The sequence below is a fragment of the Cygnus atratus genome, chromosome 17, assembly GCF_013377495.2.
Source record: "Cygnus atratus isolate AKBS03 ecotype Queensland, Australia chromosome 17, CAtr_DNAZoo_HiC_assembly, whole genome shotgun sequence".
NCBI classification, from domain to species: Eukaryota; Metazoa; Chordata; class Aves; order Anseriformes; family Anatidae; genus Cygnus; species Cygnus atratus.
Window position 1 is genome coordinate 5,254,512 of NC_066378.1, and position 23,206 is coordinate 5,277,717.

Consider the following 23,206-nt stretch of genomic DNA (forward strand, 5'->3'; position numbering starts at 1 on the left):
CAGTGTGCCAGCACCGGCCTGTTGTCCAGTCACCTCTCGCAGCCCTGTTGAGGGAAAGCATGTGATGGGGTGCTTCCTGCTTCTTCGTCCTCCAGCTGGCTGCCCTCCTGCCCGCTGGAGATCTCTGAGTCGCAGTCGAGCGCCTCATAGATGGTAGGCAGCGTGGTCTGCTGGCTGAGGCGCTTGCGCAGGCCCACGAGCAAGGGCTGTGGCATGGAGGAAACATCCACGTTGTTGCCGAGGTCCACCCAGGCCAGGCAAGGGAACTTGTTCATGTCCTTCATGGTGTCAGTCAGCTCCTTCATGGTCGCCCGCGTCAGTCGGTTGCCGTTGAGGGAAAGGTGAGTGAGCTTGGGCAGCGCCCAGAGGAAGGGCAGCAGCAGGCGCACCATGTCATCGTTCAGCTCGGTGAAGCTCAGGTCCACAGAGGTGAGGTGGTCCCCGTTGTTCTGCAGGTAGTAGGCCATGCGGTGGACATCCCGCATGGTCAGGGGGATCCCTGACAGATCCATCGAGTCCTGGCTCACTTTCTTCTGCAGGCTGGTCTTCAGGCTGATGATGGAAAGGGATAGAGAGAGATCATTAAGGGTATATACTTGGAGCAGGGGAGGGCTCACGAGGAACTTGGGCTAGAACATTCAGCAAAAGGCTAATGGAGCTTGTCTGGGAAATGGGCACAAGGTCTGCACCATGCCTCTGGGCAGATTGTGTCCTGGGGCTTTCCCGTGTGTTCTCAGCACTTGTACATAAACTTTGCAAGAACTGGCTAACCCCATGTTGCTAAGCTCTCTTCCACTAGCACATTTCAAAGGGTTTGTCTGTATGTGCATGTACAGACATTCAGTGCTGCGTGGACAGCAGAAATAACCGTGGCAAGCAAACTTTCCAAATGCACCGGTTTGCACTGTGTGGGGGCTGTTTCTGTGCCACCTCTCCAGGTGAACGCCAAGGTCTGTTGCAAACAGATTTTTCTGCAGAAGTAGAGCAGTGTTAAAAGGCTGAGAAAAGGATATTTTGTCAAGAAAACAACCTATAGACAAACTGCACTCCAGAAGTGGATTTATCACATGTCCCTGTAAAAGCCTTCCCCAGTGTCCCTCAAGCAGTAAGCAGCACCAGTGGCTGTTAATTTAGGTCCCTGTGGTCAGCAGATCATCTGGGATCTGCTGCAGCTGTGAGGAGGTGGGGAGGGCATAGGGGTGCTAAAAGAAATCTAGAGAGAGTTGGGTTTAGCTGTAGTTCTTGCTATCTGCCTGGCAAATGGAAGGAGGAGGAGGAAGGCTGCATAGCAAGTAAAGGTGTGCTATAGGGCTGTTGGATTTGCAAAATGAGTGGGACATGGAGCTCTGCGATGGACTGCAGGTCTGTGAGAGTGCTGTGAGAAGTGGGAGCTGTGGGGCTATAGGAGGTTGGGGGGAGGATGTTGCAGGATTGAGTAAAAGTGTGTGCTGGTGTAACGTCTGAAAAACTAATTCTTCTACGTAAATAACACTAGCCTTGCTGTCCTTCCAGTTGTGTCTGTATCAGTCATAAGGGTATGGGAGCTCTACTAGGATCCCCACTGGTATCTTTAGTCACATGCTTTGGGGGTGTAAAAGTGCCTTGTTGGGGTCGGGAGGAGCAGGGTGGGCTAAGAATTAACCACCAGTTTGAAGGTGCCCACTCTTCCTATCTGGCCCTCTGTAGTGTCCTGCACGGCTGCGGCACAGCCAGGCCCTGAGAGCAGCAGGTACGTGGGGACATGCAATTTCCTTGGAGAAGGTTCCAGCGCCACAGGAGCTACCATGGCAGGTGAGAATGACCCCGCGAGCTTTAGTGGTGCCAGGCCCTTCTGCAGTTGTGGGGAGGTTGCGATGCTGCCTCTAAAGCTTTGCTTTATGTATGTAGTTAATGGCATCCCAGAAACTTCAACCCCTAATACTCCCTGTGGGTGCCTGATAACACAGGGGAATAAATGTGCTTCAGTGTATGCATCAGCCCTTCATGGACGCATTCGATGCTGGTATGCCTGCAGCTGTGCTTCCTTGAAGGAGTGTGAGGTGGAAGTGACCTTGCAGTCTGCCCTGTCCATGCTCTAGCCCCCAAATTCCTTCTATGGTATTGGCAGCACTTTGTTCTGGCTTTTTCTATATGTGCTTATGGGTCCTGAGGGAATTCATTGTGCAGGGCTGAGGCTGTACCTGCAAACATGCACTTAAGCTAACGAGCTCTCATGCTAGAAAGTGCTAACAGCATGGAATAACTTGCATTCAGACCTGAAGGTTCGAGAGAGTCTTACGTGTCACTTATCAAATGCTTACATTTTACATGACCCAGACTGCTCGCTCAGTGAATCACGGGAGGGACAAGGAGGGCAGTGCTTGGCTGCACTGCCAAACAGCAGAGACTGATGTAGTGGGGAGTTACAATTGGTCCAAGAGCACACAGGTGAGCTCTCCAAAGGGCCTTTGCTTGGGAACAGCACTTGGTATCTCTCTGATACCAGAGTCCCTGAAACAGGGTTGCAAAGAGTTAATCACCCGCATTGCTCACAGCAGCAGTGGAAGCTGTGAACTGTGTGTGCTGCAGTCTGGATGGTGCTGGGCTAGCCTCTCTTTCCTGGGTAATCCAAGGGATGCTTGACAGCAGCCCAGGCTGCATGGGGGCTGTATTTCTACGTCTCACCTGGAAAAACAGTTTATGTCTTTGTTTTTTTTTTTGGGTATGGTTTGTCACCAGTCCCTGGCAGTGGTGTAGCACAAAATACCACTGGCTGGTATAAGAGATGAAACAGAAGTCCTTTCTGGCCTCAGAATTGGTTTAGATTAAGGCTTTGTTGGTGTGTGTGTAGGGAGAATACAGGATAAACAAGGTTAGAAGCAAGCTTGTAATTACTTCAGCATCCGTTTTGTGCAAGCAGAACCTGGGCCTCCTGAAAATTCTCTTCCCCAGTGCTATCAACCCATGGCAGATCCTGGAGGGGGAGGCAGATGGGACACAAGGCTTTGCACAGACAAGGCTTGGGGTGAGGAGGTCCTTCTCTTCATCTGACCTTTCTGTTGTACAGCTACAAGGGGCGAGCTTTAGTGCTACCACAGCTTGGTACGGGGATGGAAAGCAGGCTGGTGGGGGGGATCGCTGCAGGCCTTGTCTGCAGTTGGCACCACTCCCTCTGGCAGGCCTCAGCATTCAGGTGCCATTTCTCCTGCTGTATCTGCAGTAACAACTTTCCAAAGAGGGGGGTGATTTTGAATGGCTCTTGATTTCTTTTGGGTGACTTGGCTCTGAGTGCAGGGAGCGATAACTGTGGGGAAATGTCAGAAGGACAAAAGTGATGTGCTTGTTTCGCTGCCCATTAAGCCTCCCCTCCTGTTGACTGCTGTGCAGGGACTGCAGTAATAAGTCATGGATTGTGCTTGACCAGAGCAAGTACCTTCTGCTGCTCCCACGAGCTGAAAGCCAGTACCTCAAGGAAGCCTCAGTCAAGCAGAAAAATCATTGTCCTGTAATTGATTCTCCAGGCTGGACTGCTCCTGGCTGAAGGTGCTTAAACCGTCCTGTGCAGTGCCAGGGCCCTCCTTCCTTTGCTGGCTTTTTGTTGTTGGTTTTTCTCCTCTCCTCTCTATTTTTGCTCTTTCCTTCTGCCCTCATTTCTGTACCTGCAGGGGTGACTCTGAACCTCCTGTCTCAGTTCCAGTGGTTTTCTCTTGCCTGTAAAAATGCCTCTAGTTGGAAAACTGGTAGAAGCCTTGCCCTGGCTGACAATAGCCCCTAATGCTGCAGCAGCCCCTTGGCTCTCTGGCAGGTGAAGAAGCATCAGAACCGGCATGCTGGGATTCCTGGCAATTCTCCTTGCCTGCTTGGTGTTCCTGTGCAGCTGCAAGAAGTGCACCTAAATACCATCTCTGGGGCAGGGCACAGAATAGCTGCCCACTCCTCTTGCTTCAGAGGGAAATATGTCCCTTGGCCAGAGGAGTGGCAGGGAGATGTCTGTAAACGCTTTACTTCGAATTATCTGACATCTGGTATTTTTGGAATGTTGAGTTCTATGACTGTTGGGGGCAGAGGGGAGGATGAGACCCCAAGCTCTCAGACATCCGTGCAGCAGCTGAGCAAATGCCAGGTTTATTTCCAGGGAAGTGGGTCATCTATTATCCCCTAATTTCTGCAAGTAAAATAGGCTTAAAGACTGCTTTAATTGAAGAAGCTTTCTTCTTTGTGTGAGACAAAACAGCTACTTAGTGACGTGGCTCTTGATGCACATGGGACTTGTAGGCGGAGGACTGCAAAGCACTGGAGGCTGGATTAACCTTGTGCTGCTGCAACTGGTGCTGCATGTGAATTTCTAATTGCCAGGATTTGCAACTAGCAAGGATCTGGACCCTGGATGCAGTGAAGCAGATGGTGTTTGTAATCTTTGCAGCAAATTTAGAGAGAAAACTCTCTCCAATGCTGGAGGAACAGCTTCAAGTGAGAAATCCAGCTTTTCTGTGAAACTGAACAAGAAGCAAAGGCGATCAGCAGCCAGACCCTGCTGCCTGCCTGGAGCTGGATGCAGCCTCCAGTGGGGAACAGTGCTTGCCCTCCTGCCATCTGAAGAGATCAGTGCCCTTCAGCTTCTTCCTCATCAGCTAAATTCTTTGGTGGCTGTAGCAGCTCTCACCAGAGCAATGACCAGGACCAGCAGCAGCCACAGTGGTGCTTGGTCTCCTCCTGACGTTGTGGGGTTTGAAGGAATTTGTTCAGCACGAGTGTTCAGGGTCCTACAGGTGCAGCCTCTTTGCCCTGTCTCCAAGCTATGGAAAGAGTCTGGGAGGAGAGGTGGCTAATTAGCCATGAGTCAGGTGTTCCTTAGGCTCTGTGCAAGGCAGAACAGCCAACAGCAGGTGTATCTGGATGGCTGCTCTGCTTTAAGCAGCAGTTTAGGGGATGGACTCTGGGTTTTTTAATGTCTACTTAGCATAATCTGTTTGCCTTTGCTTCCCTGTGGCACAGGGTGCTGCTTTGAAGGGCTGGCTTTAGCTGCCTCTGATGAGACAAAGGAATGAGAAGCCTCAAAAGTGCTGACCTAGGCTAACCCAGCCCAAGCTGTTCTGAGGCTGGGCCCAGCACGTCTGCAAAGACGGAAGCTGTGCACAAACAGGCCACTTCCATGAGGAGTCCCTCAAGTCACGTCTCCATCCTTGCACCCGTGCTCTTTTGATCAGCTGGGGGGAGATTCCTCCCTGAGGAGAGAAGGGAACACAAAGGCAGCCCTCTTCCTGGCACCCTCCCTCTGCGACTGGGGTAGGATATGGATATCCATAGGTGATGATGCGGCTGAGCACCTCTCGTCCTCCCAGCTCTGTCAAACATTTACCTGTGCAAGAGTCGTGAAGGCAGAAGGTCCCAGCTGCCACCCAGCCTGCATCCTTTCATTCCCTGCTCATCTCTCCACCTGTGTCCTGCTTCTCCTGCCTGTTGGTCTTGGATTTTTCCTCCTGATCTCTAACAGGGCAGTGTCAAGGTGCGGCTGCCCCCTTCCATCACTAACAGCCTTTCCAGATGAACCTGTCTCCCAGTGCTGCTGGGAACCTTGGTCACGGGTAGTGGTTGGGTCTCAGCACTGTAAGCTGAGGGAACAGCTGCTGTCTCTCCACAGCTTATTCACCAGTTTGTGTCTGTCGATGTCTCTGTGAGCAGCAGCTTCTCAAAAAACATTGTGTGAGGCAGTTCCTGTACTCACATCTGACTCTTACCATGTGACTTTTGTTAATTGAGTTGTATTCTTCTAACTTGGCTTCCTGTCTCTAAAGCAGGAATGGTGGTGGCTATTTACTCTGTTGCATAAGGGTGAAATGGAAGCTCTACTTAGTATTCATCTCAGGCAATGTGAAGGCTGAGATCTAATCTGCCAGAGCTGTCATCCATGGCCCTGAGTGATGTTTTCAAGAGTGGGGAAAAAAAAAAAGACCCAAAGCCCTTTTGAGCTGCTTCCCTGTAGTCTTCTAGACACAAATGCTTTCATTGCATTTTTAAAGTGCATCCAATGCCGCAATGTCTGGGCAGTGCACATCAATAAATGAGCAACAGAGCAATAAGCCCAGAAGGAACACTTGGTTCCCCACCCAGCTTCAGATTAGCCAAGGTGTTTCAAAATGAAGCTCGCTCAGGCAGATGAACAAAAACCATGGTGCAACTTGTGACAAGGAAAGCCCAGATGTATGCACTGTGTGAGTTACTAACTCCATGCACGCAACTGCCTTTATTCTTCCAGAACAGGTTACTGTGTGGAATTTTTTTTTTCTCTGCACCGGGAACACCTTGCTTGCAAAGATCAGCCTGTTTGCTGCCTGTGTGTTTTACGGGCTCAGGTTTGATCCTTTGCACTAAAGAAAGGAGGGCACTGAGTAGCCAGCTCTGGGGGCAATGCAAGTGGAAGCTGCATGAAGTTCCCTGACCCAGCTTTGCCAAGGCAGCTCAGTTGTAACCCACAGCTTCTAGACTGCAGTATAGGCTGTGACCCAGCTCTCCAGTCAAAGACTACATTCACCTGATTCCCTTCTACCTTTCCTCTCTGAACTATAGTCCAGCGTGGCTTTGTCCTTGGAAAGTAATGAGCCCTCTGGGTCCAGCCCTGTTCTGGAAGAGAACATGCAGTCCTCCCGCAACGCTGAACTAAGGAAACCTCGAGATATCTGAAAACAACATTTAGTAATATCCAAAAGTTCTGCGTCTGTCAAAATGTCACAGAAGTGGTCTTGATAGCCTAAAAAGCCTATGTCCACAGAGAGAAGTATTTCTTAACCCATTACTCTTTACACAATAAACATCGATTTAATTAGAAGCTGGAGTTAAACAACACCCTTGGATGTGTTCATCTCATTAAGGGTGAAGAATCTATACCACTGTAAAACAGTTCTATAACTGAAGTCCCATTAGGATGTAAGAGACTGACAATTGTGCAGTAAGGTCATGCTGGTTCCTGCTGAGGAAATGTTATCTTCAGGCTTTTAATATTAAATCCCCTACAAATACAAGCTCAACTTCTCTGTTTGCTTAGGCAGCCTACCCAAGTAGCTGCAAGGTGGGGTGCAGGCTGTTGGCTGGAAGCTGCAGACCTGCGATGGGATTTTGCAGGAAAGGAGAATGGAGCCCCTTGCTTTCAGTGTGGCAAACCCAGGCAGGTGAAATAGGTCCCTTTGGGTGAAAGCAGAGCTGGAACACTGCAAAGCCTTGATTGCACGAGGCACACAGTTGCTGTCAGGAACCCACTAGCTGGCATGCAGAGATGGACCCATCTCCCTGCATCATCTGTGACAAGTTGATTGGAGAAACCGGAGATACCCTGGGCTGGATCTCCACTCCCCACTCAGCTCCTGTTGCCTTCTGTCTGCTGCAATAAACTTTTTCCTTCCACGTTTCTCTATGGGCTCTGCTTCTGGCCTGGGGTCTTCCGCTGGTAAAAGCACGTGGTCTGATGGCAACTTGCAGTGGGTTGATTTCTCTCCTAGACTCAGGGCCAGGGCCCCATTACCATCGCTCTGTTGGTAGCTCATGGTGTTTTGCAAACTTAGTCTATCTGTGAATGTTTGGTACCTGTTGGGGCTCTATGACACGAATGGTATAAGACTGAACCTGCTTGGTAGCAGCCTGATCGGTCCTTAACAGAGCTTACAGTTCCAGCTGTGCTGGGATTGCTGTGTACCAAAACAGGAGTGCTTGAAGAAATTTATCTTATCCTTTCTACTTCATCAGTTCATGGGTGGCTCAGGTTTGTACTTCCTGAGGGTTTGGGGTTCCACTGAGAGTGGATGGGGATGTGACTGGTTTGTTCTTGACCTGCGGGTTTGTTGCTTGGCCATGGAGCGAACACCTGTGTGTGATCTGGCTGTAGGAGTGCAGGTCCTTTCCACCTCCCACACCACATCTCCACAACAGCTCCAATGTAATTAATGCCTGGCAGATGCTCACAGCTGTCTGTGTACTGGACTTGTTAATTATCTTCTGGACCCATATGGCATGCTGCCAGAAAGCAGAAATCACATTTCAGAAGAGAACAAGAGTACCAGCTCCATGAAAGCCAGAAGCCAAAGCTCAGGGGACCACAAAATTCAGTTTCTGAATATGGTTTGCATGCACTGATTCCTCTCAACTGTCCCAGATCCCCAATAAATTTTAGAAATGCCTTCAGAAGTATTGCTGCTACACATACTTTTTAAAGGATCTTGAGGGCAGGAAGGGTACAAGCCAACGGCATGGGTTCAGACACATCACAGTAAAGTGCTCCCACTAGCAGATGGCAGGAAGTGGAGGGAGGATTCAGATCAGTTAAGAACAGCCTGGCTGGACAAAATTAGGCCCTGATACCTCCAAGTGAAGCAGCTATTTCTTGCTTTCCTGCTACTGGCAACATCCATTTTCTTGCAGCAGCCAAAGATGCCAACTCTGCAGGTACTTTTTGCCGCAAACTGCAAACCAGTTCCTTTCCAGTTTTCAAAGGGGAAGTGATGCTGTTTAATATTTAATCAAAATTATTTTGTGTCTTATATAACACCTTGCAGCTGGGTCTGGCTGCCAGGCGGGGCCAGCCATTTTAGACCTATATTCCCCTCCTTCACACATTGCCTTGCTGCCTTCTCCCTGCTCGTACTCGCAGATGCTCTGTACCCAGCCAATACTTGGGGTATTACCTGACCCCTCTCTGTGGGGTTTGGGCCCTTTCTCTGGCCCCGGACCTGCTCTCTGTGTCACTACTGGGTGAGTGCGCAGGCTTGATGCTCTTGCTGAAGGATGGCAGGCTGGGTGCAAACTGCTGCTCTGCAGTTTCTGGTACCCTGGGACTGACTGATGGCTCTGTGCCTTTGATCCCACCTGCAGACTGTGCATTAAAAGTCACAGAGCGTGCAGATCTGGTGGCAAGGGGCGGGGGGGGGGCTACAGATATGAGGCAGATAGCCTGGAAATTGTAGTGGCAGCAAACCTATATGATTTTATGCCTTAAGGCACGCTGGGGATCTACTTCTGAGTCAGAACAAAAGGTGCTATGGAAATATCAATTCCCGTGGGGAATTTTAAGTTGCTGGCACATCCATCAAAGACTCTGAGAGTCTCAAGAAAGGCCAAGACCAGGCACTGCCATTTTTATCTTTTTACCCAATCCTACATTCATTTCTGGGAGGCTAATGGGGCTCTTCTTGTAGTTGCTTCTCCCTTTCCTTCAGCACTGGAGATCTGTGTCATAGCAAAATGCTTTGCTCGAAGAAAACAAGAGAAGGGGTGGGTTTAAGAGAAGTAGGGATTGCTCTTTACCTCGTTAGAAAAAACAGCAAGTATCGGGGGAGAACAAGTGTGGGTGTTTGAATGAGTTTGTAGTAACAGAAAGCAGCCGCCGTTGGGGAGCTACCTGTGGCCAAGTGCTTTGAGTTGTGTTCCCTGTGTGTGAGGCCCTGCACCACCTTGGGTCCCCGTCCTGCTCCTGGAGGAGCCGTGGGAGGCAAGCAAGGACGGCCACCTCTCTGCCAGCCACCGCAAAGTGCTCCCAGTGGAGCGGCGCATGCAGCTTGTGGCATTGCCTTTTATCGTGAGACCCTCCCAGCAGAGAGGGAAGCTGTATGGGGATGAACAAGGACGAAGTGGGGTGCAGATCGGGGGCTGGCTGAGCTCGGCAGAGTGCAGGGTGGCCGGCAGGGCTGCGGCTTTGGCCATGCTCCTTGGGCCGTGCAGCCTGCAGGCCCTGCTGGGAGGGCTGGCTGCTGCGGTACCACGAACGCAGTGGGATTGAAAAGGAGCAAATAGCAAACCAAGCCAGGGAGAGGAGTGCTGGTACAGACGCTGCGCCATTTGGCTGAGATTTTCTAAGAGGCTGAGCAGAGGTTGCCATGCAGGTTCTCAACCCTGCCTTTCTCCAAGACGGGCAGCAGGGGCAGACTGGGATGATGCCTGGCTGCAGCACGGTTTCTCCTGGCAGACCCCGCTCCGTGCCCGTCCCTGCTGTCCCCAACCAGGCCACTTACCACACTTGGGACTTCCTCCGGGGCATGCCGTGTCGGTGCCATTTCGAGTGCGGGGTTAGGTGGTAAATCAGCTGCCTGCAGATCCTGTCTGAGGATTTCCAGGGGTCATATTCCTGAAAGCAAAGGGACAGCTTAGTCTCTGCGTGTGGTGCTGCATAACAGGAGGCAAGGCAGAGGATGGGAAAGGGACAGGGGTGATAATGAAGAGGGGAAATGAATAGGAGATGGAGAAGAGGATATAAGAGGAAGGGTGACAAGGCCAGAGATGCCTCTGTGTGACACAGCAGTCCCTCCTGGGATACCAGGAGGAGGAAGAACCTCAGCCTAGCCAGCCTGTTCCTGCCCTGACCAGGGACTGGGGCTGCGACCGCACATCCTACTGGGGAGCAGGTGGTGCTCAGACGGGAGTCTGTGGCAGGGGGTCCTGCTTTAGGCCTGGCATCGTGCTGGGTGTCATGGTTAGAGCTTGCCTGGAGGGTGGGAGTGGCTGACAATGCGCAAGGGGCTCTGTGCAGGGGAATCCTAGGCCCTTTCCTTCAAAAGAGCTGTACTTCCACAAAAGCACAACGTGGGGACAGCAGGAGTGTTTCACCTCCTCACTGTTGTATCCTCAGCAGCACCCGTGAGCAGACAAGCTGCTGACTCATCGCATTACAGGACTGTGCTGAAGTTCTATTGATTACCTTGTCACCGTGCTTCCCAGACTTCAGCTGCGTACTGTCTTTGGACTGCCCATCTGCTCCCCTGATGTGGAAGTCCAGCAGCCAGCACCCTTGCCCCATCCCCAAGGTGCTTCTCGCTGGGAGAGATGTGCTCTGGGACACCCCTGCTCCTCCTGCAGCAGCACCTGGACTCTTGGTCCCTCCCATACCACAGCTGGGAGACGCTGGGACAGGGAACCAGCGAGGTCCCCATCTTGCACCTCCCTTCCTTGCAGTCATTTCTTCTCCCAGATATTTGAGTTTGGGAGCTTCCCAACAGCAGTTCCCTCCAACCCCTGCAGTAACTCATCAGGCACCAAGGTGGCTGCTACTTTCCTGATTTTGTTTTTGCACACATTCCCTGTCTCCATGACTTTGAAAGCACCTCTTCCCCTGGTGAAGCAGAATGACAAATGGCAGCTGCTGAAGGCTGGGATTTCTGCCTCCTCTGTCATATTTTCCAAATGCTGACAGAGATCTGCATTCCCATTCCTCAGCCCTCCAGTCGTGGTGCAACGTGTGTGTTTAGGGATTTGATAGGTAAACACATAGTAAAGCTGTCAGGGAATACGCTAATTTATTCTTTATTGCAAGCTGTACTGTGGGCCAACAGCTGCACGGTGACTTCTCCAAGCAGTCACTGAATCAGCCGAACATCCCAGGGACGCGCTGCCAGCATGTGGCCGTTCTGCTGTGCCAAGTCAGGAGGGATCCCAGCCTCAGTGCTCAGCACAGCGCTGCTCCCTCGGGAACCCCACAGGGACTGGTCCGTGCCTGGGATTAGATGCCCTGTTGTGGGCCATTTCTGTGCTGGCAAGGCTGGAACTGGCACCCTGGTGCCACCTGCATCAGCAAACCTTTGCAAGTGGGTGCACGTGCACACCAGGGCTCAGTACAGAAGCTGGCACAATGCCCCGCAACTGTTTGTTGGCTCACAACTGAGAATTACCCTCCTGTTCCTTCCCGTGTCCTCGCTGATTTAATTTCTACTGACAGGCTGGGAGTTGCACTCAGCTGCTTGCCTGTAATGCAGTTACAGCCACCAGGTGCTCAGCCAGGGGCGGAGAGGGGACGTGCTCTGCTCATGGGTGCTGGTGCTGTGGGGTGCTGAGTCTTTCCAGCCCCCCTAATTAAACTCCTGGTGGCTTCAAGGGGCACCTGAGGTGCTCAACAAATAGGGAGAATCTTATCTACGCAATGGCGTGTGCCACCCCCCACCCCGAAGGGCACTGCACAGTGGGAGGTTGGAGGTGGTCTGGATAAAACAGTCTAGAACAGCTGGAGATGAGGCCAGTGAACTATGGTTAAGAGGTCCTATTGTTGCAACCTCTCCCCTCCGATTCCTTTTTAGGTGCTTATAATATTTGGACAAAAATTACCCTTGAAGAGAAAATTATTCAGGCTGTGTTGCAGCGCAGCGATGAGGCTTAGGAAGCCATTAGGCATTCCATAGTGCACCAGTTTGCTCTGAGCTGCGTGTACTTAATGTCCGTCTTTGCATAAGCTCATCCTGTTGCCCTCCTTATAAAGCAAACCCGAAACTTGCCAAGCCTGACGAGCGAACGGATGGTGTTAGTGGCAGCGAAGGGTAGCAAGTAGATGCTGGTGTTGCTGTGGGACTGTGATATCTGTGAGGTTAGTCTGCACCCTTTCTGCTCTCTTCATTCTCTGAAGCACTGTGGCAGCAGTGCAGGGATCCTGCACACATAACATATTTGCTTTTTGAGCCCCAACTTGCACCCTTTACTCAGAGGTCTGGGGGGCTATGGGGAGGATGTATTGCTCCCCAGCGAGGGTTAGGGTAGTCTCATATGACAAAGCCTGAGAAGTGAGGTTCTGCTCCTCCTCCTAGTCACCAGCTTGGGCAGAGGTGCGGGGATCTCTGCTCCCCTCTGCAGCCCCATAGACCCCCCATAAGCCAGCTGTTTTGAACCTCTGAGACATGCCATTGAATATGCCACCACCATCTGCCTCCCCCTCATCGCTTAGTTTTATTTGGCATGTACCCTGCCAAGTTTTCTGTTAGCAAGAAAAGTAAATTCCTGATTTCTGGGCCTGTAACCTCCCTCTCCTCTAGCAGCATTCATGTTCTGAGGTATTTTTAACTGATTTCTAGAGAAATATGCACAAGAATATGTGCTATGACTCCAAGGGTGTATGCTGGCTGGCTCTGGAGGATTGCAGAACACCACCCAGAACGAGCCACCCCATCTGGGCTCACTCTGCATCAGTGCTATGTTGCAAGGTATCCACTGAGCTGAGGGGAGGGTTCACCTTTTTGGGACACTGAAGATCTCTAGCAAGGCTCATCAGCAAGTCATGGGAGATGGGATCCACCAAGTTGAGGAAAGTCGCGTTTTTGTAGAGGACTTCATTGAGGAATGTTCCTTCCAGTCCCAGGTCCTACAAGGAAAACAGACAGATACACAGGCTTCCTTGAAGCCATAACCATGAGGTATTTGAAACCAGAAAATAAGTCCCATGAGGTGCCAGCTGGGTTACTCAGCATAGGAAACTATCTAGCAAAGGTGAAGCAGCTGTGCCTGACCCAGCATTGCAGAGATGTGGAGAGCTGCATGAGATTCAGTGTGAAGCTGAGTTAGACAGCCCACGGACCGACTGCCTTGTTTCCACCTACCGCAGGAAGGTAAGAGCAGTATCATTTACAGGCTGGATGGAACCCAGAGTGAATTCTCTCCAGAGAAACTCACAGTTTTGTCAGCTTCAGCGTGTGAATCTGTGGAAGGCGCCATGCAGAAGGGCTGGCTCCAAACCTGCCACTCCAGTCTCAGCTTTTCTGGAAGAATCAAACCTTTTCTACAGGTATTCAGATACTATCATCTACCCTAGTCCTGTCCATGAGTACGAGGTGAGCTGTGCTTTGAGATTTTCAGTAAGTACTAAGCACTGGCAGTATTATTCTTTTAGGGTGTAATGGTAAATTTATAGTTAGCTCTGCAGGTCAGTCATGGGGAGTCCTCTTTCCATCATCCACAATGTGAGCTAGGAGAACAACTTGCATGCATTGACCCCAGGGTACATGGCACCTCTGGGCATAGCAGAAGAAACCTCAGCATCTCTGGGAACAAGATGCCTCCCCAGGGGCCAGATGGGTGAAACTGCAAAGAACTGTGCTGTTTTTTGCTAAGAGGAAAGCTAAAAACCTAATACGACACAAGAATTACAACTGGGAGATACCACATGGGAAAACAGCAGAGCATCTTGGAAAGAAAGACTGCAGAAACTCACATGAAAATACCCTGAGGGCAGAAAAATACCCCAGCAGCAGAAAAGTAGAACAAAAAAGCTCCCTAACTGGGATGGTGCTGAGTTTGATTCAGTTGACAAGGAGGGCTCAGCTGAGGGAGGAAACAAGTCCTCTGCCCATTCTGCATGCTGCTGCCAGGAGAAATGAATAAGCAAATGGGTGCCCCATATGTTCACACTGCTCCACTGAATGTGTGCTTCAGGCACCACCCAGGGAAAGACGCACTGAGAGCTCTTACAAAAAGAGAGAGAAAGCTGGGCGTGCACACGCACACAAATACATAACCAGCAGGGACGGAGCCACAGTTGGCAGAGGTGCTGGATCTTAACCCCAAGCAGCAACCAATGCCAGTGCTGTATCTACTCTCTCCTGCTCTGGATATGCTCAGACCAAATCAAGCAGAGAGCACAACAGAGACAGATCCTGACTACAGATCTGATGGAGAAAGGGAGAATAAATCAAATGCTTTACAGCCCCACCACTGTGGGTACACAGACGATACCCGCAAGCAACCAAGGAACCCAAGCAGTGGATCAATCCTGAAGGACAGACACAGCTGGATATGGGCCAGGAGTGTACCCAGGCATCATGCCAATGTCTCCCTTAACCGTAAGGCTTTGGGGAAACGGAGCCTCCTACACAAAGTGTAACATGCATAGATGAAGAAAGCTGCCAAGAGGATGGCATGGCTGAGCATGCAGCAGTAGATGTCAGAGCAGTAATTAAACTCCCCTAGTTGGAGTTATACCATTAAGCTGAATCTGCATTCCCATTATAAATCCTGCCTGCGAGGGTTTTATATAAAATGTAGGTGTGGTTATTCACTTTGCACTGATAGTCCATAAATTCTTAGCCCAGGGGCATTTTTTAGTTCATTTTTCTTGTATTCCTACCTTGCACCCTCCCTCTCTTTCTTCCTCCTCTCCTCCTTCATTCTTTGGAAAATGGGCCACCTAAAGGGTGGCTGCAGTTAGCAGAAAGCAGAATATTATCAGTCTGGGCAGTTCAATTGGCTTTGTGCCGTTATCTTCAAAATGACACTTGGCCAGTGTCTCAGCACAGGCAAATCAGATTGTACCAGACTTTTTGCTGGTCTAAGTCTAACGTCTCCACTAGCTCAGCTGATCAATGCCCACTCACACCAGAAGGAAAGCTGGCCTGTCTTTTGCAGGTGGGTATTTCTGGGACTAAGACCACGTGCAGTGAAGCTGTTCGAGTGCTGCTGTACAAAAGAAATGTGTATGAGTGTACACCTGTAGTTTGCAGTTGTTCTCAGTGTGTAGTCTTCTAAAATGCAGAAATTTTGCATCCCTATTCAGTGGATCTGCTTAGAGCTGGTTTTCTTTATTTAATTACACCCTTCTGATGTCCTAGGAACAATCCACAGCCCCTTGGGGTCTGTAGACCCCAGGTTGAAAAGCACTGGCAGATCCACTTACAGCCTGCAGGGTAAATCTGCAGGGCTGGACGAGGTCAGTGTACGCTGGGAGCAGCAGCTGCCTTGCAGCAGGAGGCACTCAGCAGCAGCCCATACCCCTCGGTCTGGCTGAGTGCATCTGCTCCATCAGGGAGGTTGCAATTCTGCTTCCAACGTTGCTCTACCTTCCCTGGGGGTTGCAAACACCCTGGCCTAAGGCACAGTGACAAGGTATGGTGTAAAGTGTGGTCCCCTGGAGTGAATGAGGTGTGTCTCTTTTTACAGGTAACAAACAGACCCTCACCTGGGATGCCTTCATCAGCGACTCCTGAGAACGTGTTACTGCCAAGGTAAGCCAGTCTGCGTAAGGAATGACATGCTGGGCACCAAGCTAAGGACTGAATTTACTTGAAGAGTGATGCAATTTTGTAAAATGATGAAAGAGGCTGATTGTGGTACACTTTAAAGCTGGCATGGGACACATGAGGAGGACTGGTTCTGAGTGCCTGACCCCAGCCTGGCTGACAGCTGTGTTTAATTGTTGAAAGGTGCAATACACCATAGCAGCTTAGCTCTCTGTCTCTGAAATCTTTGAGCACACCGAGAATAGGAGGTTCTGGGGGTGTTGGATGGGTTCTGCCTAACTTGGCGGAGGAAGGCTGCAGTGTGAGTACAGGATGCATGTCCCACTGTGGTGGTGTGAGCAGATGAACAGGCAGTTGCTGTTGTGGCATGGACAGGCAGAGGTAGGGACCAGAAATAACGAGGAGAACTGGAAGGGCATTGGGCAAAACATGCCCAGGTCATGGCAATTCTCAGTGCAGACTTGGGAAGCCAGGCACCCAGCTGATCCTGAAAGGAACTGGCAGGCTGCATGGAAAGGAGGGCTTGGAAAGGACCCTCTGCTCCCAATGGCCTCGTGAGTCAGCATTCAAAGCCCGGCTGTTCCCAGATGGACCTTCTGGAGACCTCAAGGTCTGTGAGGGATTTCAGTGCTTCAGCCTCAAGGAGAGGCGCTGAGCACTATAGAAAATGCCATTTTGTAATTCTGGACTCTGGTAAACCCTACAAAAGTCTGTTCATGTTATGTTGCCACACTTATGAGGTCAATGGCTGACTCTAACAGTGCTTTTCCAAAACCGTCTTTGAAATCTTATTCAGTCCTTGTCTGCCATACAAGCTTTTTGCTTAGGGTTTATCTATCTACATGCATGCAAGAAGGGTGTTTGTGGTGCTGGTAGTACTCCTCCCATGAACTCTAGGGCAGTGGACATGAAAAGTAGTGATGTAATTTTAGGTCTTGTAAATTCTTAGTCTTAAAAATGCAACTTGCTGGTAGCGCACTGATCACCACTGTCAGGTGTGTTGCAAAACCTGGGGCTCTGGGAGCAGCTAGGGCTGTTAATGCAGCTCCCTGCGGCTGCTGCGCTCTTTGGTAGCGTGGCTGTACAAGCAGCCTTGCAAGCCAGTCCCTGCTCCAAGGGGTTTGCACCCAAAGGCTACTTGCCACTGTAGCAAGACACTCATTGTGGTCCCAAGATATGTAGCGTGTCACTAGATAATGAAGCAACGTGATAAGCTAAGAACCGATGCTGTTTTATGCCTGAGTTGAAGGGAGGATCTGTCCCCTCTGCTATTTATTACGGAGTTGCCTGCAATCTGGGGGAGCCGAGTTTGTCTGGAAGGCAACGGTAGCGCTGAGCAGCGGAGGAGCTGGCTCTGCTCCAGCAGCGGGGCTCTGTGCTCAGCATCACTTTGGCACCAGGCTGTCTGCACGCTGCCTTCTCTGTCCCCGAATGGCGGCAGACAGAAGCAAGCTCCCACTGATACACTGACCCCTTTCCCTCTCCTCTCAGCCCAGGCTGTCCCAGGCGGCCTCCCCAACACCGTCTTGGCTGCTCCCGGAGCCAGCTCTTGGCCATCCTGCCTGGGCGGGGGGCCTGGTGGCGGTGGCAGTGGGGTGCCCGGCGGCTTTTCCCTCGGGGGTCGTCGAGGCTGGGCGCGGCTGCGGCTCGGGGACCCCTTTTCCTGGGGTCTGCACAGCCCCGCTCCCGACCCCTGTTCCCGAGAGGGGGCGACTCCCGACAGGCAGCACAAAGAGCCGCGCCCCGGGGGGCTGCGGACCCGCACGGCCGGGCTGGGGAGGGGGCTCCGGCTGACGGCCCCCCCTGCTGCTCCTGACCGAGCATCCCCGGAGGTGGCGGCTCGGCTCGGCACGGCTCTGCCCGGCCAGCCCAGCCCAGCCCAGCCCGCAGCGCTTACCTTCCTGAGCAGCCTGAGGATGTGCACGGCGTGCTCCCGCTTGTGCTCCCGGATGGTGGCTTGGATCTCCCGCAGCCACCCCACCCGCCGCACGTAGGGCGCCGGGGAGGCTTTCCGCAGCACCCCGGGCAGCCTCTGCGGGTGGAGGAGCAGGGACGAGAGGTGGAAGTCGCCCCGGCCGCCCTCCGCCTTGCCGCCGTTGGCTTCCTCGCCGGCGGCTCCCTCCTCCTCCAGGCTGCTCTGCCGGCTCAGCCGGGAGCCCATGGCCGTGCTGCTCCGCTCCGGGCCGCCACCGGGCTCCGGGCACCGGGCTCCGGGCTCGAGGAGGTGCCCCGAGAGGAGGGGGAGGTCGGGCTGCCCCTCCCGGCCGGCTCCGCCCCCGCTCCCCGCCTGGCGGTTCCCGGCGCTCCCCGAGGACGGGCACCCGGGGCGGGCGGGGGTTATTTGCCCGTGCCCCTGCGCTTGTCTTGCCACAGGCTGGGCAGCCCCCTCTGCCTCTTCTCCCGGAGTCGCCTCCTCCTCCCGGGGCTTGTTCTGCCGGGGGTTCCTCGGTGGAGAAGACAAAGAGAGGAGTGGATGCTGCCGGGACCGCTCCTTGCATCCAGGCGCTTGGGGGGAGCTTTTATTCCCGGGCAAACTCAACGCTGCAAAAGGTTGTCGAGATTAACAGCGGTTCAAAACGTGCCATCTGGCTGGCAGTGCTTACGTGGGCTGTGTTTTCTGTAAGTCTGTTGTTGGACCCAGAGGAGGTGTTTTTACCAATCTAGAAAGTGGCAGGAATTTTGCCCACCGCCAGTCGTCTGCAACTGATAGTACAATTCTGGCACCATTCCTCACCTGCGGTGGGCAGAAGTGTTTTCCTCATATGCATCCCTCCCTCCCTGAGCAGTGCACAGCAAGTTTAGTGCATGCTTTTCCTCAGACGAAATCGTTGTAATCCAACAGGATAATAAAAAAAAAAAAACAAAGCCATTCCATCTCTAGCCACTGAGATTTTGCAGGCAGCCGAGTCATGCTCCCAGTATAACCAGTAGCTCAGCCTGACCTTCCGCGTTCTGCAGCTGGAGTCACAAGGTCGCTCCTGTTCAGGGCCATCCCCACGCCGAGCCCAGATGCCCATGACAGATGGCAAGCCCTGCACACCAAGCCAGGGTGTTGGTAGCTGTAACGTGAGGGCACACAGCTGTAGGAACAGCCTGGGCTCCCCATGTGCATCCGTGACACAAGTATCACACAGTGCCTCTGCAAAAGAACCTGTTCTTGCAGCCACTGGGCCCTCACTTTGGGAACAGCCACGGCTCTTTGCTCAACAGAGCCTGAAAGGTTCATTTGCCTTCTCAGCATTCCGCAGAGCCTTGAAGGAGGAAGGAGATGTGGGTGCTCGGCATCCCTGTAGCCTCTTTCAAATACTGTGCCAGGGGTGTGAGTCTGGTTGGAACAGACAGGGACAAAATGGGGCTGGGCTGAGAAGCAGCCTGGCCAATACATCAGTTGTGCCACAGTACTTGTGCAGGGCTCTAACTATAATAGGCCAAATCCTGCAGGCCCTTCTCAGAGTTTTACTCAGTGTTTGATCAGACAAAAGCCCTGACTCTCCCTCTCCCTGTTCATCCCCTCCCTGCTGTAGCTAAGCACCTGCAAGAGAGAAATCAGCATCAACAGATCCTGAGATATTGCTGAACCTGACTCAGGCTAATCCCAGCTGGAGGGAGTAGATGCTGAGTAAGGACTTCAGGATCTGGTTGGAGAGCTCCGGGAGGCTGGGTCATGAGAAAATCACTTTGCTGTATGGGGTGCAGCGTTATGGCTTCAGGAGTGTCACTGGGAGCCAGAGGGGAGACAAAAGCTGCCTGGCTGCCAGCAGTGGGTAAGGTGTTAACGGAGGGATGTGCAGTGGCCTTTCCTCACTGCCCGGCAGCTGGACGAGCTGCCTCAGCCCCTGCTTCTGCCTGCTCCAGTCTGGGAGCACTGCTGAAAGGAGAGCAGCACTAGCAGAGTTTGTAGCCCAGGGATCAGTTAATAGCAGAACGGCTTTGTATGGCTGAATTGTCTCACGCCTTATCGCAGAGAGTCAGGGAAAGGAAGCATAATCTGCAGTTTACGCTTGGGCGGGGATGAGGCTGTGCAGGTTGTTCTGAGGCGGCAGGAGCAGGCGGCTCAGAGGATGGTATTGTTACCAGGATACCTTCTCCTCTGTGTGTGACTTGAAAATATCCTGCCACAGATCAAATCCTCTTAGCAAACAAACAACTGTGGGAGCCATTCAGCTGTCTTCCATCTATGTGCTTTAAGACTGGAAACACTACAATAGCGGGAATAATAGGAGCTAATGAGAAACATGCCAAGGCTGGGCTTGGCTCTACTGAGGGAGAATGTCTGGCTGGCTGCTCTTTGTAGGCTAAGAGACCACAAAATGTGAGCTTGAGGCTTGGAATTGCTTCACCCCATCCCAGTGGATATACCAGCACCTCTCAGAAAGGTTGTAACTTGGTTCAAACCCAAATGCAGGTATATATGATATTGTTAAGTGCAGCTAGCTGGGCGCGGTGTAGCTGGGTTAGTTTGCCCCAAAAGTCTCTCTTACATCTAGAATGGGGAAATAGAACGCAAACAGAGATCCTCTCTCTATTCACTCAAATTCTGTGCTGCAAGCACATCTCCTTGTCATCATCCCAGTGTCCAGTAATGGGAACATTCCCAGCTCCTGGTCTTTAGGACAAGTAAGCAGAGCTCAGGTCAGTGCCAGAAAGAGAAGAGCGACTGCCCTGGATCAGACCACAGGTCTCTTTCCCCCAGGATCCTGTGTTAGCAGTGGCTAATAGAGCATGCCTAGGGAGAAGCAGAAGAACAGGAGGGATGCAGGCTGGTGTTCTCCTGAATATTCTCCTAACCACTAACTATGCATAGCTCAGGAATTTTCTGAGGTAGGGATGTCTCTATTTAATCATCTTTTACTTTTTTTCTCCTAAAACCGTTTTCATCCTGAGCAAACTTTGGGCATGCACAGCATCTCACAGCAGTGAGTTCCACTGCTCAGCAGTATTGTGTGAAGAAATATTTACTTTGTCCTGAATCTGTCGCTTGCTGTTTTCATTTGATGCTTTGTAACTAAAATCATGGAAGAGACAGCAGGCAGTCACTCTCTATTCATTTCCTCAAAGCCATTCTCAAATGATAAACCTCCGTCATGTCCACATTTATGTTCCCCAGGCTGAAGAGTTCTGCTCTGCTCACCCGTCCCTCATGCAGAAGCCATTTCAGACCTTAGATCATCCTTAATCAGCTCCCTGCCCCTCCTCTAGTCCTGCTGTAGGCTCTAGTGAGCTGGCACAAGAGCCGTGGGGATGCAGATGCACCCCAGAGCTACCGGCTAGCACAGTGAGGTTTGTGGTTTTGCTCTGTCTCCTAGCACTAACTTTGCTTTTTCAAATGCCTTTGAGCCTTGAGCCGATGCTTTCATTGAACACTCCTGGCTTGTTCTTGCCCTTGCCCTGTGAGCTTAGCCCCCTGTGACTCGGTGATAGTGACATTGGTAGACTGGGGAGGGGATAGTATTTGCTCACCCCTTCCGACTGCAGAAAGAATTTGCACTGGCACCATGGCCCCAGGCTGCCAAGGCCTCTCACTTTTTGTATCATCTCGTCCCTGTAGGGCCTGTGGCATATGCAGCGCTTGGCTAGGGGATTGGGCTCACGGGCTGTGTCTGGGAAGGTTGTGGCTTCCTCCCTGAACAACTGGAGGGGTGCCTTGAGTTTGTACTGTATAATGTGTCTTTGCCTCCTTCGGGTAGTGCTTGGAGCCACGGCACTCCCAGCAGAGACTGCAGAGCTGGATTGCTGCAGCCAGAGCTCACGCCACGGCCCTTTTCCTTGAAATAACTTTGGCTGGCGGTGTGACTGCAATTCCAATTGCCCCTGCCTGTGAGGACCCCGGCACGCACACAGCCACGTGCACTGAGCACGCCCGCGTGCTGAGGCTGTTCTCATTTGTATGCTGGTCAAGCTGGAGTTGAATGGCAATCCTAATTATGTTTGCCTTGTATATGATGAAGGCTACGTTTTTGACTGTTGTTGCTGGGCTGGAAATGTAATTGATTAATTTAGCATTTAAGAAAGGAAAGAGGATTAAGGCGGTGGTGAAGCTGAGCTGCCAGGCACTGCATTTACTGCCTCACAGTTTATGACTTCAGCTTTTGCTTGCCTGCACACCAGCTTGTCACAGCTCCCAAGTTGTTATTTCTCTTGGGGTGGCTTTGAGCTTGTTGGCAGATCCCTCAAAACCAAGCCTCGTGGAGAAGAGGGAGCTGTAGTCCTGGGTGAATACCTGCAAAGAGCTAGTCCATGCTGCAAGTTTAATTCTGTCATATCTGGGGGCAAGTGCACATGCTGTTCTGTCCCAGTCTGTCTGCAGGCAGGGGAAACATACGTGGGGAGCTTCATCACCCAACCACTTGTAAACCCTTGACTGAACAAAGCAGCACAGACCTGGAGAAGGTCTGCCTTCCCACAGCAGCACAGCTTTAGGGAAGAAACCCCCTTATGGCAGTGCAGAGTGCATGGAGGTAGGGAGAGGAAGGATGAACACAGTGTCAGTCGGGCTATGGTCTTGGGCAGTCCCCACAGCATCAGTGCTGGCAGCAGTAACTGCATGCAGACAGGTGCTGCTGACTCTCCACTTGATGGAGAGATGATAACAGTATCCCATGTAATATTAATTAGGTCTTAAGCCTTTTGCTTCTTGCAGCTGGGGCTCTCTTTGTGGCCCATGAGGCCCCTTAAGTATTCTGGTGCTCCAGGTCCGAGGCATGCATCTGTGCAGTAACGGGCTTTAGAAATGACAGAGTTCTGCTAAGTAATCACGGACACTGGTCTGTTCATTATAAGCAAATTAATCAAGTTCTAACGGGGCACATGAAAGCAGATTTGTTGGCTTCAATATTGCCTGCATAGACAACCTTAACAACCCATGATCCATGAACCCATGGTCACAGTTAAATTGGACACCATTGCTGCAAGCACAGGGAAGGTCACCAGTCCTCTCCAGTGGTGCATGGCATTAACTTGACTTCTTTGCACAGGAGAATTCCAAACTTCCACTACTTTCACGATGAATTAATGAGATATCTGAGGTACGTGGAGGATTTCTACTTATCTCCGTTCTGGGAGCACACTGCACCCATTTTATCTAGATGAGTTTTACCTTGATTAAATTAAGCTGGACTGCAAAGCTGGATGCTGTGAGGATTGGACGCACAGTCTGTTGCGCTGAACTGCTGCAGTGGCTGTAGTGCCTGGCAGAAAGGCAGAACAAGCAGCTCTGAAAGCATCACGAGTGAAGACACTTGTCACAGCCCTGGAAGCACTGGGGCCGGACAGGCTCACCACAAAGGCCTTGCCCTTCCCATCCCATCCTGTCCCACTCAGGAAGCATATCACATACCCACAGCGTGGGGTATCTCTTCCAGCTCCACATGGGCTTTCAGAGGGAGGTGGAGGGAAGCCCCTGACTCTTCTTGCATTCTACCCAGGCACTTCAGCCACTGCAGCAGTTCAGCAGAACTGAACTCTGGCACTGTGGGTGCTTT

General features: G+C 51.7%; 1 protein-coding gene across 1 annotated transcript; it reads right to left on the reverse strand.

Annotated features, from left to right (window-relative positions):
• Positions 1-29: 29 nt before the first annotated feature.
• On the reverse strand, positions 30-17,886 carry LRRC75B (leucine rich repeat containing 75B). Its single transcript, XM_050714274.1, has 5 exons — positions 17,835-17,886; positions 17,623-17,732; positions 12,950-13,078; positions 9,975-10,087; positions 30-552 (listed from the first exon to the last, which is right to left on the reverse strand). Exons 1-5 carry the CDS (start codon positions 17,884-17,886, stop codon positions 30-32), a joined length of 927 nt encoding a protein of 308 aa, XP_050570231.1.
• Between the last annotated feature and the right edge of the window lie 5,320 nt (positions 17,887-23,206).